Consider the following 12668-nt stretch of genomic DNA (forward strand, 5'->3'; position numbering starts at 1 on the left):
ATAAGATCCCCCCTCAGTCTTCTAAATTCCAGGGAGTACAAGCCCAGTCTATCTAGTCTTTCCTCATATGTAAGTCCCGCCATCCCAGGGATCAATCTGGTGAACCTTCTCTGTACTCCCTCTAAGGCAAGAACGTCTTTCCTCAGGTTAGGAGACCAAAACTGCACACAGTACTCCAGGTGCGGTCTCACCAAGGCCCTGTACAACTGCAGCAGAACCTCCCTGCTCCTAAACTCAAATCCTCTTGCTATGAATGCCAACATACCATTCGCTTTCTTCACTGCCTGCTGCACCTGCATGCTTGCTTTCAATGACTGGTGCACCATGACACCCAGGTCACGTTGCATCTCCCCTTCTCCCAATCGGTCACCATTCAGGTAATACTCTGCTTTCCTGTTCTTGCCGCCAAAGTGGATAACCTCACATTTATCCACATTATATTGCATCTGCCATGCATTTGCCCACTCGCCTAATCTATCCAAGTCACTCTGCAGCCTCCTAGCATCCTCCTCGCAGCTAACACTGCCACCCAGCTTCGTGTCATCCGCAAACTTAGAGATGTTGCATTCAATTCCCTCGTCCAAATCATTAATATACACTGTAAATAACTGGGGTCCCAGCACTGAGCCTTGCGGTACCCCACTAGTCACTGCCTGCCATTCCGAAAAGGACCCGTTTATTCCTACTCCTTGCTTCCTGTCCGCCAACCAATTTTCTATCCACCTCAACACTGAACCCTCAATACCGTGTGCTTTAAGTTTGTACACCAATCTCCTATGTGGGACCTTGTCGAAGGCCTTCTGAAAGTCCAGATATAACACATCGACTGGTTCTCCCTTATCCACTCTACTAGTTACATCCTCGAAAAATTCTATAAGATTCGTCAGACATGATTTGCCTTTGGTAAATCCATGCTGACTTTGTCCGATGATTTCACCACTTTCCAAATGTAATGCTATCACATCTTTAATAACTGACTCTAGCATTTTCCCCACTACCGATGTTAGGCTAACTGGTCTATAATTCCCCGTTTTCTCTCTCCCTCCCTTTTTAAAAAGTGGGGTTACATTAGCTACCCTCCAGTCCTCAGGAACTACTCCAGAATCTAAAGAGTTTTGAAAAATTATCACTAATGCATCCACTATTTCTGAGGCTACTTCCTTAAGCACTCTGGGATGCAGCCTATCTGGCCCTGGGGATTTATCTGCCTTTAATCCATTTAATTTACCTAACACCACTTCCCGACTAACCTGGATTTCCCTCAGTTCCTCCATCTCTTTAGACCCCCCGGTCCCCCGCTATTTCCGGCAGACGGTTTATGTCTTCCTTAGTGAAGACAGAACCAAAGTATTTGTTCAATTGGTCTGCCATCTCCTTGTTCCCTATGATCAATTCACCTGTTTCCGACTGCAAGGGACCCACGTCGCTGCTAAACAGCCCCAAGGTTTGCATTTTTCTACAGAGTCATAGAGTGACAGTGTGTGGAAACAGGCCCTTCGGCCCAACTTGCCCATACTGGCCAACATGTCCCAGCTTCACTAGTCCCACCTGCCTGCGCTTGATCCATATCCCTCCAAACCCGTCCTATCCATGTACCTGTCTGTTTCTTAAAAGTTGGGATAGTCCCAGCCTCTGGCAGCTTGTTCCATTCATCCACCACCCTTTGTGTGAAAAGGTTAACCCGCAGATTCCTATTTAATCTTTTCCCCTTCACTTTGAACCTATGCCCACTGGCCCTCAATTCCCCTACTCTGGGCAAGAGATTCTATGCCCGATCTATTCCTCTCCTGATCTTATACACCTCTATAAGATCACCCCTCATCCTCCTGCACTCCAAGGAATAGTTTGGTGTCCTTGTTCTGAGTTGACAAGTATGGTATTACACAATGGATCTAAGCGAGATATTGGCCTTGCCTTTATGGATGTACAATATCTTAAGTCCAAATCTGCTAAATGATAGAATCAACTGGAAAGTTACACTGGGTAAAAACTGAAAGTGTTAAAAAGACAGCAAATTAAGACACCTTAATATGCATATATAATATTCAAATTAAATCTGTTTAAAATAGCACTTTCAAGATGAGATTTTACTTTACAAACGACAAAGCACCACACAATTAATTGCTCCAAACTAAAGTTACATTCAGGTTAACAGCCATCATTATACAGTGCCCTCCATAATTTTTGGGACAAAGACCCATCATTTATTTATTTGCCTCTGTACTCCACAATTTGAGATTCGTAATAGAAAAAAAATCACAAGTGCACATTGTCAGATTTTAATAAAAGCCATTTTTATACATTTTGGTTTCACCATGTAGAAATTACAGCAGTGTTTATACATAGTCCCCCCATTTCAATGCACCATAATGTTCGGGACACAGCAATGGCATGCAAATGAAAGTAGTCATGTTTAATATTTTGTTGCATATCCTTTGCATGCAAGGACTGTTTGAAATATGCGATTCATGGACATCACCAGTTGCTGGGTGTCTTCTCTGGTGATGCTCTGCCAGGCCTGCATTGCAGCTATCTTTGGCTTATGCTTGTTTGGGGGGCTAGTCCCCTTCAGTTTTCTCTTCAGCATATAAAAGGCATGCTCAATTGGGTTTAGATCGGGTGATTGACTTGGCCATTCAAGAATTGACCATTTTTTAGCTTTGAAAAACTTCTTTGTTACTTTAGCAGTATGTTTGGGATCATTGTCTTGCTGTAGAATGAGCCACCGGCAAATGAGTTTAAGCATTTGTTTGAACTTGAGCAGATAGGATGTGTCTGTACACCAGAATTCATTATGCTACTACCATCAGCAGTTGTATCATCAATGAAGATAAGTGAGCCGGTACCTTCAGCAGCCATACATGCCCAGGCCATAACACCCCCACCAGTGTTTTACAGATGAGGTGGTATGCTTTGGATCTTGGTCAGCTCCTTCTCTCCTCCATACTTTGCTCTTGCCATCACTGATATAAGTTAATCTTTGTCTCATCTGTCCATAAGACCTTTTTCCAGAACCGTGACTGCTCTTTTAAGTACTTCTTGGCAAACTGTAACCTGGCTATCCTATTTTTGTGTCTAACCAGTGTTTTGCATCTTGCAGAGTAGCTTCTATATGTCCGTTCATGAAGTGTTCTGCGGACAGTGGTCATTGACAAATCCACACCTGACTGCTGAAGAGTGTTTCTGATCTGTCGGACAGGTGTTTGGGGATTTTTCTTTATTATAGAGAGAATTCTTCTGTCATCAGCTGTGGTGGTCTTCCTTGGCCTGCCAGTCCCTTTGCGATTAGTAGGCTCACCAGTGCTGATGTCTCTAACAGTTTTATTCTTGTTTCTCAGTCTCACAATGGCTTCTTTGACTTTCATTGGCACAACGTTGGTCCTCATGTTGATAAACAACTGTAAAAGTTTCCAAAAGTGTTGGAAAGACTGAAGGAAAGATTAGGCGTTGAGAGCTCTCTCATATCTGCATTAAGGAGGCAATTAAACACACCTGAGCAATCACAAATGCCTATGAAGCCATGTGTTCCAAACATTATGGTGCCCTGAAATGGGGGAACTATGTATTACAGCTGTAATTTCTACATGAAACCAAAATGTATAAAAATTGCCTTTAATAAAATCTCACAATGTGCGCTTTAACCACATGTGACTTTTTTTATTACAAATCTCAAATTGTGGAGTACAGAGGCAAATAAATAAATGATGGATGGGTCTTTGTCCCAAACGTTATGGAGGGCACTGTATACTCAGCAATAAACCAAGTAACCATTTAATGTAGAAACAATGAAAGGCAGATACTGGTTTACACAAAGGGCCAAAGTGCTGGAGCAACTCCCAGACTGCCTCCAATTCTTTCACGGGGTCACTGGGGTTGATGGGATTGGAGGCAGTCTGGGAGATGATGGACTGGTGGACATTGGAGAGATGCTGCCTGGCCCACTGAGCTCCTTCAGCACTTTGTAACCATTTAATGTTTGCTTTATGTATATGACCAGAGCAGACTTTATCTGCTGAGGAGACTCAGGTCCTTTGGAGTGCAGGGGGCACTCCTAAGGACCTTCTACAACACGGTGGTTGCATCAGCCATGTTCTATGGAGTGGTCTACTGGAGCAGCAGCATCTCAGCGGCGGAGGGGAAGAGACTTGACAAGTTGGTGAGGAAGGTCAACTCTGTCCTGGGTTGTCCCCTCGACTCAGTGCAGGCGGTGGGAGAGAGGAGGATGATGGCAAAGTTAACATCGCTGCTGGACAACGACTCCCACCCCCTGCAGGAGACTGTCAATGCACTGAGCAGCACCTTCAGTGACAGACTCCTTCACCCCAAGTGCGTGAAGGAGAGATATAGGAGGTCCTTCCTTCCCGCTGCTGTGAGACTGCACAACCAGCACTGTTCCCAGCAGACGAGTCAACAGTAACAGTTAAGGAATACACAGTAAACTGATGACAATTTATCCTTGTCTTTTCTTTTATTTATAATGAATGATCTCTTGCTATCCACTTTGCTGCTGTAACACTGTAAATTTCCTCGGTGTGGGACGAATAAAGGAATATATTATTATTATGGTTAATGAAAAAGTGATGATTAAGCTAATAGGACATCACAGAGTGTTTTTTGCCCGTGAAGAGGGTGACTGAGCCTCAGTTTAAGGTCTTTTCCAAAGGACATCATCAGGATGGAGGTTTGACCATGAGTGAATTATATACCTAAAAGGGGGAAGAGACATCTAGACGTCCGTCACTCTAGCCAAGAAACAAACCAAATATAGAGGGATCATTCTAATGAAATAATCCCAAAATCTTCCACTTTATTTAGTTTCTCTATAATCCAAAAAAATACATTTATCAGATATAAAGAATTCAAATCCATAAATCAGATCGCAACTATATAGTCACTATATTTCCAAGCAAATTTGGTTTAGAGACTTACATGTACTCTATTGTACCACAGAAAGTGTGAGTCACAGCACCATCATGAATAGATTCCTTACATAATCCAAAATCTGTTAGTTTAACATGCCCTGGAACAGAAAACAAACATAAGGTGATCACAGAGCATACAGGAGGAACTACTGTAGAGAACACAAAGGCAAGAATCTGACGATCAGCTTCAAGGAACATTCAAATATTCGGCTATCCCGTTAGATCACCGTGCTAAATTCTAGTTAGATTATCGGTACAGATCATTAACCAGTATCATGTGGACTGTGCACTATATTCGATCTTTATCATTTATATTCTCAGCATTATTTAAGTATTTTTCTGCTCGCCATTTGTCCTGAAACTAACAGAACACTTTCCAGGATTCAAAACTGTCAAGTAGCCATTATTCAGTCTGTGACAAATATCACACTGCTTGGATATTCTGCTCCAGTTCACTGAGTTTCATCTACATTATTCAGCAAGAGCAATGGACATTTAAAGAGAAACACTTCTCTATCTTTTATAAAGTGTTCCCTGACAAAAATAGAACAGGGCATCTGATCAGAATAAAAAAATACTAAAGAAAATCAATAAAATAAACATTTCAGTTTTCAGTTAACTTAATAAAAAATGAATCAAGGTTAAATCCTGATTTGCACAGGGCAGGTTTACACAAAGTTGTGCAGTTGGTCATTATGAAAAGTTATGAAATGGAGTTTGATAATGGATTGGGGTAAAATATCTTATTATGCTTTAGGCAGTTTTATCATTGCCAATTTGTTCCATGCTTCCTTAATCATTTAAACTGAAGAACTTAATCAGGATGAGTAATACAATAATGCAAACACATTGCAAAACAAAAGCCAGCAGCATACAGGCAATAAATGTGCTAATCACAAAATACCTCCCCCAATACCTACGGGATCCCAACAGAATTTGCTCCCCAGCTAAGTTACACTTTTCAAGCTCTATAATTCTAAAGTTTTATGGGGAGAAGGCAGGAGAATGGGGTTAGGAGGGAGAGATAGATCAGCCATGATTGAATGGCGGAGTAGACGTGATGGGCCGAATGGTCTAATTCGACTCCTATCATTTATGACTTTATGACCTATAATCCTGGATGAGATTTACATCCTTTTGCAAAAGTAACACGTTTTTTCTTCACAATCAAATTCTCTTCAGTATTAATCCCTCATTCTCTACCCAGCCCTCTATGTAGTTGCTGAGTTTTGTCTGACAACGGAGATGGAACTGAGAAAGCTTGATGTGGAGGCTGATATAGTCAACTTGCTTTAAAATATAGACACCTGCTACCATTTCAGCAGCTGCGGAAGTGAGAAGCTGTGGTTACACCATTTTATATTTCAGTGGATTATATAGTCAGCACAAAAACTTCAACAACTCAGTCAGCATTCCACAACTGAAGCAATTTAAACCAAAGTATATCAGCAGACTAGAGTTCTAAAAACCTCTTGTGTAAGTTTAATAAAAAGAGAGGTGGAAGGCAAAAATAATTGTGAACAAAATTTCCCTTGCACCAGACTTTAATGAAATTATTCATTGAACTTCAGGCATTGGAACAATGAAATTCTTGCAGCAGTATAAAGGCACACAAGTCATTAACTAGCTCTTAGTCAGCTATTAAAGGAGGTTTAACTCTGATTGGCAGAGCAGAATCCTCCACATAGTAGCAAGACCAAGAACGCACGGTGGATTGAACTGACAATTAAGTGCTCTGGAATAACTTGGGTCCTGCTGAATCTACAAGAGCCGCTGAGAATGATATACTTGTTGATTTCTGCTTTATTTTGGTCAGCTGAGATTATGCAGTTAATCAGAAGTAAAAATATGCATTTTATTCATGTCTGGTGCATTATTCCAAACAAAATTCAAAGTAAAAATTCTTATAAATCCATTTGAACCGCAAACACTTAAGATTATTTGGTTGCAAGCTGCATCTAAAACCAACTTTAATTGCTTTTATTACGGTCTATTAAATGAGTAAATGGGGAAGGAAAGGGACAAGCAGAGTGAAACAACCAGGTAAAGATTGAAATTCAGCAATTTAAATTTGAAAGCAGATTTCGATAAATAAATCTCATTGTGAAAAATAAACTAATATCAAAAAATTGGTTTAAATAGAGCCTTTATCAAAAGAAAAAAATTGCCCTATCCACAACTGTGCTCAGTTCAATGAACACAATTTACCACGTTTCCAATTACCTTGATGATTGAGCATGATGTTTTCTGGCTTCAAGTCGCGATAGATAATACCTTTCTGATGCAAGTGACCCAAAGCCATTGAGATTTCAGCGAGATAAAAACTAAAAGTTGAGAGGGAAAAAACAGAAGCATTTCAATCACTTATAAAAAAGCAAACTATTCCAGAGGAGCAAAGTTCCAAAGGTCTCTTTCAAATTATCTACTTTTCAAATAACTCCAAATTTTTTGATTTAAAAAAAATCACTGTTCATTCACTTTACATTTTTCATTGCAGAATGGATAAATGTTCCACAGTCTCAGTAAAACAGCTAGATTTCACACATCACTCGCTTTCATATTTCATGCATTGTATGTGAATGGTAGATTGGGTGGGGGAAGGAGTGGACAGTATAGAGAAAATAAAAAATGGATTAGCGTTGCATTAGTATAAATGAGTGGTTGATGGTTAGTGTGGACTCGATGCACCAAAGGACCTGCTTCTAGACTGTATCTCCAATCTATAGCAGGGTATTAAGCCCACAGATCAAAGCCATCAATCCCATTCCATCATATTTTCCAGTTAACTATTTTTTCTTAAATGTATATTAACCCCATGCGAGGCTCCACCACCCATCAACATAGATCATACAGTATCCAATTAACCTACCTGTTGCATTTCTCCTTCCCCTTCCTTCACCCCCCCCCCCCCTCCAGGCAACACATGGCCTTTTTTTAGATGGCATTAACCCTGAAATCTGTTATCAGCTGCATCAAATCTATTGGTAGAACGCTTGTCTTAAAAAAAAAAAGATGTTTTAAGGCATCCCACAACTGAAAAGAGCTTGTCTAATTAGAGGGTGATTCAAGCAGCACTGGATCGGACTTTCCTTTTCCACTACACTCACGATGCACACCTTTGACGGTCATTTGTTCACAAATTCCAGCCTTGTTTCTGTGCAAAATACACCAAGTGGTGGAGGAGCTCAGAAGGTCAGGCAGCATCTGTTGAGGGGATAGACAGGCGACAATTGGGTCAGGATCCTTCTTCAGCCCCTTGTTTCTGTGCTTAGTTATGTTTCAACAATTTGAAGTCAGTTGTCACATGGCTCGACACTGGTAGAACATAAAACCCACCATTAATTCCAATGTTTCAACCTTCACAGAGAACCAGCCCCCAGACAATCTTAGTCTTTTATGAAGATGGATGGCGGTCCCGAAGTTAGTCATAGTATATACAGTAAGCAATTGGATGAAGGATACTAATGATATGGTGAGTAATAATGAGGGCAAAGTGATGGCAGACAGTGAATTTTATTGCTGTTTGGGATCTTAGATGTAATTATTTCAAAGAAGGATTTGTTGCCCTCAATGTTTTCAAGGAACATTATAACAGGAAGCATGCTAAAAATACAATGAGGCATTGTGTACCACGTATATTAAAATGGGATAATACGAGTATGCTAGGGGTTAAGAGTTGTGAGAGTGTTTCTGGAACAGGATCTGAAACCAACATTTTTTCTCTTTAAATCGCCCAGATTCGGTATCCGTGAGTACTGCTAGCAGGATGCATGCATGAATGTTCAAGCATGACTGCTCCCTTCTCGATAAGGGAATATCAATAGTTAAAATCCTGCATATTTAACAACTCCAGGACACAGCACCCAGGTCCAACAATCACTTGGCAGACTTGTTGATTTGCATTACAAATTACAAGTTAGATGTTCAACTGACTTAAAACAAAACTAGAATATAGCAAAAATTTGTACCACTGTTGTTACTCCTGCTAAAGTAATGAGACAGATAAATGCTATTTACAAGGGAATTTGAAGCTACCATCTTTCATCGAACTTTAGTTGAGTAACATTACGACCATTTAGCTTGCAATTCAGGCTACCCAGGTTGTATCGTACAGCAATTTCATCAAGGATGTACACTAGCACACTAGTATACTTACCATGGAAATTTGTGGCCATAACACCAGATGTGGCCACCTTTCCATAGTTCAGAGAGGTGAATGCTGAAGTGAGAATATGTACTAAGCAGAGGTAAAAAATGTTTCAATCTTTTGATAAACAAGATGTATTAAGTAATGAGATATCAACACCACAACTCAGTAAAGTTTTGGTTTGATAGCATATAAATAGAGAATTTAATCCAATTTGACATTCAACTTCCTCTTCTATGATTTGGAGATAAGTCTTAAAAACACCAGAATCAGGCATTTACATTAACATGTTAACCTGACTTGTGGGTTTCACTTCCTAAAGCTGTTTACGAGCCATTTTTAAACAGCTTCTGTGCTACATTAAAAAAAATTAGGACAGCCCAGCGATGCATCTCGTAAAGTTATTGCCTCACAGCGGCAGAGACTCTCGTTCGAACCCGACTTCAGGAGGTGCCTGTTTGATGGTTGCATGTTTTCCCGGCGACTGTGCGATTTCCCTCAGGTTTCCTCCAACATCCCAGGCGCAAGGGTTCATAGGTTAATTGGCCTCTGTAATTTATCCTTTGTGTTTAGGGAGCGAATGCAAAAGTAAGATCACAATCAACTAGTGTGAAGGGGTGATCGATGGTCAGCATGGATTTGGAGGACGAATGGTTTACTTCCATGTAGTATCCTTCAATCAATCATTTATCAATTGAATTAAAAGGAAGCTACAGGTATGTAGGTTAATTGGCTGGGTAAATGTAAATGTAATTGTAATTGGCTGGGTAAATGTAAAAATTGTCCCTAGTGGGTGTAGGATAGTGTTAATGTACGGGGATCGCTGGGCGGCACGGACTTGGTGGGCCGAAAAGGCCTGTTTCCGGCTGTATATATATGATGATGATGATGATGAAGCAGAACTTTCACAACTGCCATCTCACTGAAATGCTTTGTACTTAGAAATGAGATTGACTGCAGGCCACATCTTCCATGGATTTATCATCAATAAAGACAATAAACATGTCAGATGTGCAAACTGCACAGAGGTGCATACAATATGGAGCCAGAATGGAATTTGTAAATATAAGATGGTGAACAGTAAATTCAATTGTGAACTCAGGAAAAAGTAGCTACATTTCTGAGCTCACAGCTACAAAGCAGTTAAGGTGAATGGCATACATGCATTTAAGGAGAAATTGGAGAATGACAAAGAAATAAGAACTGTTTGATATCCAAGGAGTTAGATGAAGCTGTATGAGATCAGGGTCATGGAGTAAAACACCAGCACAGTGGCCGCTTCATACACCTTGCAATGGTTACTTACCAAGCGGTGTCTTCCATAAAGATTCCTTCTCTTTCCAGCTGCATGAAGAGCTCTCCACCTGCAATTACATCATCTGATGAGTGCCAGAGAAAGCAAGCAACACTCAAGCACATTGGGGAGAAAATGACTTGTAAATGTAAAAATCTCACAATGACTTGTCCATCAAGTAAAAGGTTTTTAAATGAAGATGTCTTTATTCTTTAACTTCACTTTAGAGATACAGCACGGAAACAGGCCCACCGTCCAGCGATCCCAGTACACTAACACTATCCTACACACTAGGGACAATTTACAATGTCACCAAAGCCAATTAACCTACACACCTGTATGTCTGGAGTGTGGGAGGAAACCGGAGCACCCGGAGAAAACCCACAGTCACAGGGATAACGTGCAACTCCACACAGACAGCACCCGTAGTCAGAATCAAACCCGGGCCTCAGGCACTGTAAGGCAGCAACTCTACCGTGCGCCACTGTGCCTCCCTATTCCTTTATTCCATAAACCCATGCCCAGATGTTCCCAACAACAGGTGCCAAATTCTCATTCAGATTTTTAAAATCTCACTTGGGTCATTTTTCTCAACTTATTTATCATGTGCCTTACAGATATGGACCGAGAAGCTAAGCCACTGTACTGCATCTCAATCATGTTAAATTCACCTGTAGCTTATACAGGACTGGTGGAGGAGACAGAAATTCAGGCATTGCAAGAATATTTGACATCACAATTTACTGTTTTACTGTCCAGGACTTAAGGTTAAAGCATCAAGAATTCTGAGGTTCTTATAAAGAAGCATAATATACAAAACACAGGATTCAGTCGTGTCTCTTCAAAACGCTAGTTCTGCCGCAACTCATACAGTACCCAATTCTGGTCTTTGAAGAAAAAAGATGCACGGGCACGAGAGAGACTGCTGTTTTAATAGAATGGCTCTTGGATGAGGGATTTCAATAACATGGATGGAATGGAAAATCTAGGATTGTTGCTTCCAGATATCTGCCTTCACAAATCTAATTTGCTTGAGTTTTTTTAAATCATAAAGGATTTGAACAGTGAGGGGAATCTGCACCAATTGAAAGAGTCAAGAACTGTAGATTTAAGACATTGTCAGAAGAGCTGGGGATTGCAATGGAGGAACACCATCTCGGGCAGTGAGTTCTCATGATCTAAAATTTGTTGCCCGAAAGAGCGATGGAAATATAATCAATTGCAGTTTTCAAAACGGAATTTAAAACACACCCAAACAAAAAAGTGCAGGGTCATAGTTAAAGAGCCATAGGATTGACTGCATTCCCCTTGTAAAGAACTGCTCAGGCTTGATAGATCAGAACCTTCCATTAGGATTTAATAGTGCAGAAAGAAGAGTAAAGAGCCAGTGTAAAGAGGTGAGAAGGAAGGGCAAGACAAGGGCTAGTAGGTCATAGGTGGAATCAGATGACATGGGGGGGTTATGGGCAGATGGAGCCAAGGAGGGTGAGTGGGAAGGTGGAGATGGAGGCTGGAAGGTGATATGTAGAACCAGATAAGGGAAGGATATGAGGGAAAATGAAGTCAGATTTGCAAGGGGGAGGGAAGAGTGCAGAGACATCTTGGTGGATGATCGATGGAAAAAGACACGGGGGAAAAAAAGACGAATTGAGGGGGTAAGGTAGAGACAGAGACTAGGGGACAAGTGGTATACGGTTACATTATACCTTACTTTATATGGTACTGTGGTAACTTTAAAAAAAATAACAAACTGGTACTGACCACTGAGATATTCAAGAATGAGGTAGAGCTTCCCTCCAGTCTGGAAAGCATACATCAGATCCACGATGAATGGATGCTTCACGTCCTCCAATATACTGCGCTCTGCTTTAGTATGGGCTGTGTCCTTTGCATTACGAACAATCATTGCCTGACAAAGCAAAATAAAAATTATTTGCTGGCAAGGGAGCATGACTGACTTAGATTCCTCAATTGAAATCACTGCACTAGAAAGATCACTGGTGTATAAATGATAATACTGCAACATCAGATCAGGATTTAGATCTTGGGTTGAAATCCAACCAATAAGAATAAAGTCTTGTCTCTACAAACTGCAACATTTTAAATTAAGTTTGTCTGGACAGTCTCAATTCTGTTACGAGCAAACTGACAGCAGAAAGCTGTCCATAAATTGCAATGCCAGTCAGAGAGGTTATGTAGTAACTGCCTTGGCAAGTAGATACGTCGCTGTCACAATAGGGTTGGCAGCATTTCAACAGTGCACAGGCTGCTTTATGCTGCAGTTAGACTAAATGCTTCATTTCTA

The 12668-nt window shown here is 40.7% G+C and overlaps 1 protein-coding gene across 2 annotated transcripts in view; it reads right to left on the bottom strand.

Moving 5' to 3' along the window:
• Positions 1 to 12668, bottom strand: part of rps6kb1a (ribosomal protein S6 kinase b, polypeptide 1a) — a 59158-nt gene that overhangs the window by 21180 nt on the left and 25310 nt on the right. For both annotated transcript variants that reach the window (XM_078422501.1, XM_078422500.1), the window contains exons 5-8: positions 12125 to 12272; positions 10376 to 10433; positions 7146 to 7246; positions 4930 to 5020 (exon numbers count right to left, since the gene is read on the bottom strand). In XM_078422501.1, the coding sequence (XP_078278627.1) occupies positions 4930 to 5020; positions 7146 to 7246; positions 10376 to 10433; positions 12125 to 12272 (398 nt within the window). The remainder of the gene's footprint in view (positions 1 to 4929; positions 5021 to 7145; positions 7247 to 10375; positions 10434 to 12124; positions 12273 to 12668) is intronic.

Source organism: Rhinoraja longicauda, chromosome 26, assembly GCF_053455715.1.
Source record: "Rhinoraja longicauda isolate Sanriku21f chromosome 26, sRhiLon1.1, whole genome shotgun sequence".
NCBI classification, from domain to species: domain Eukaryota; kingdom Metazoa; phylum Chordata; class Chondrichthyes; order Rajiformes; family Arhynchobatidae; genus Rhinoraja; species Rhinoraja longicauda.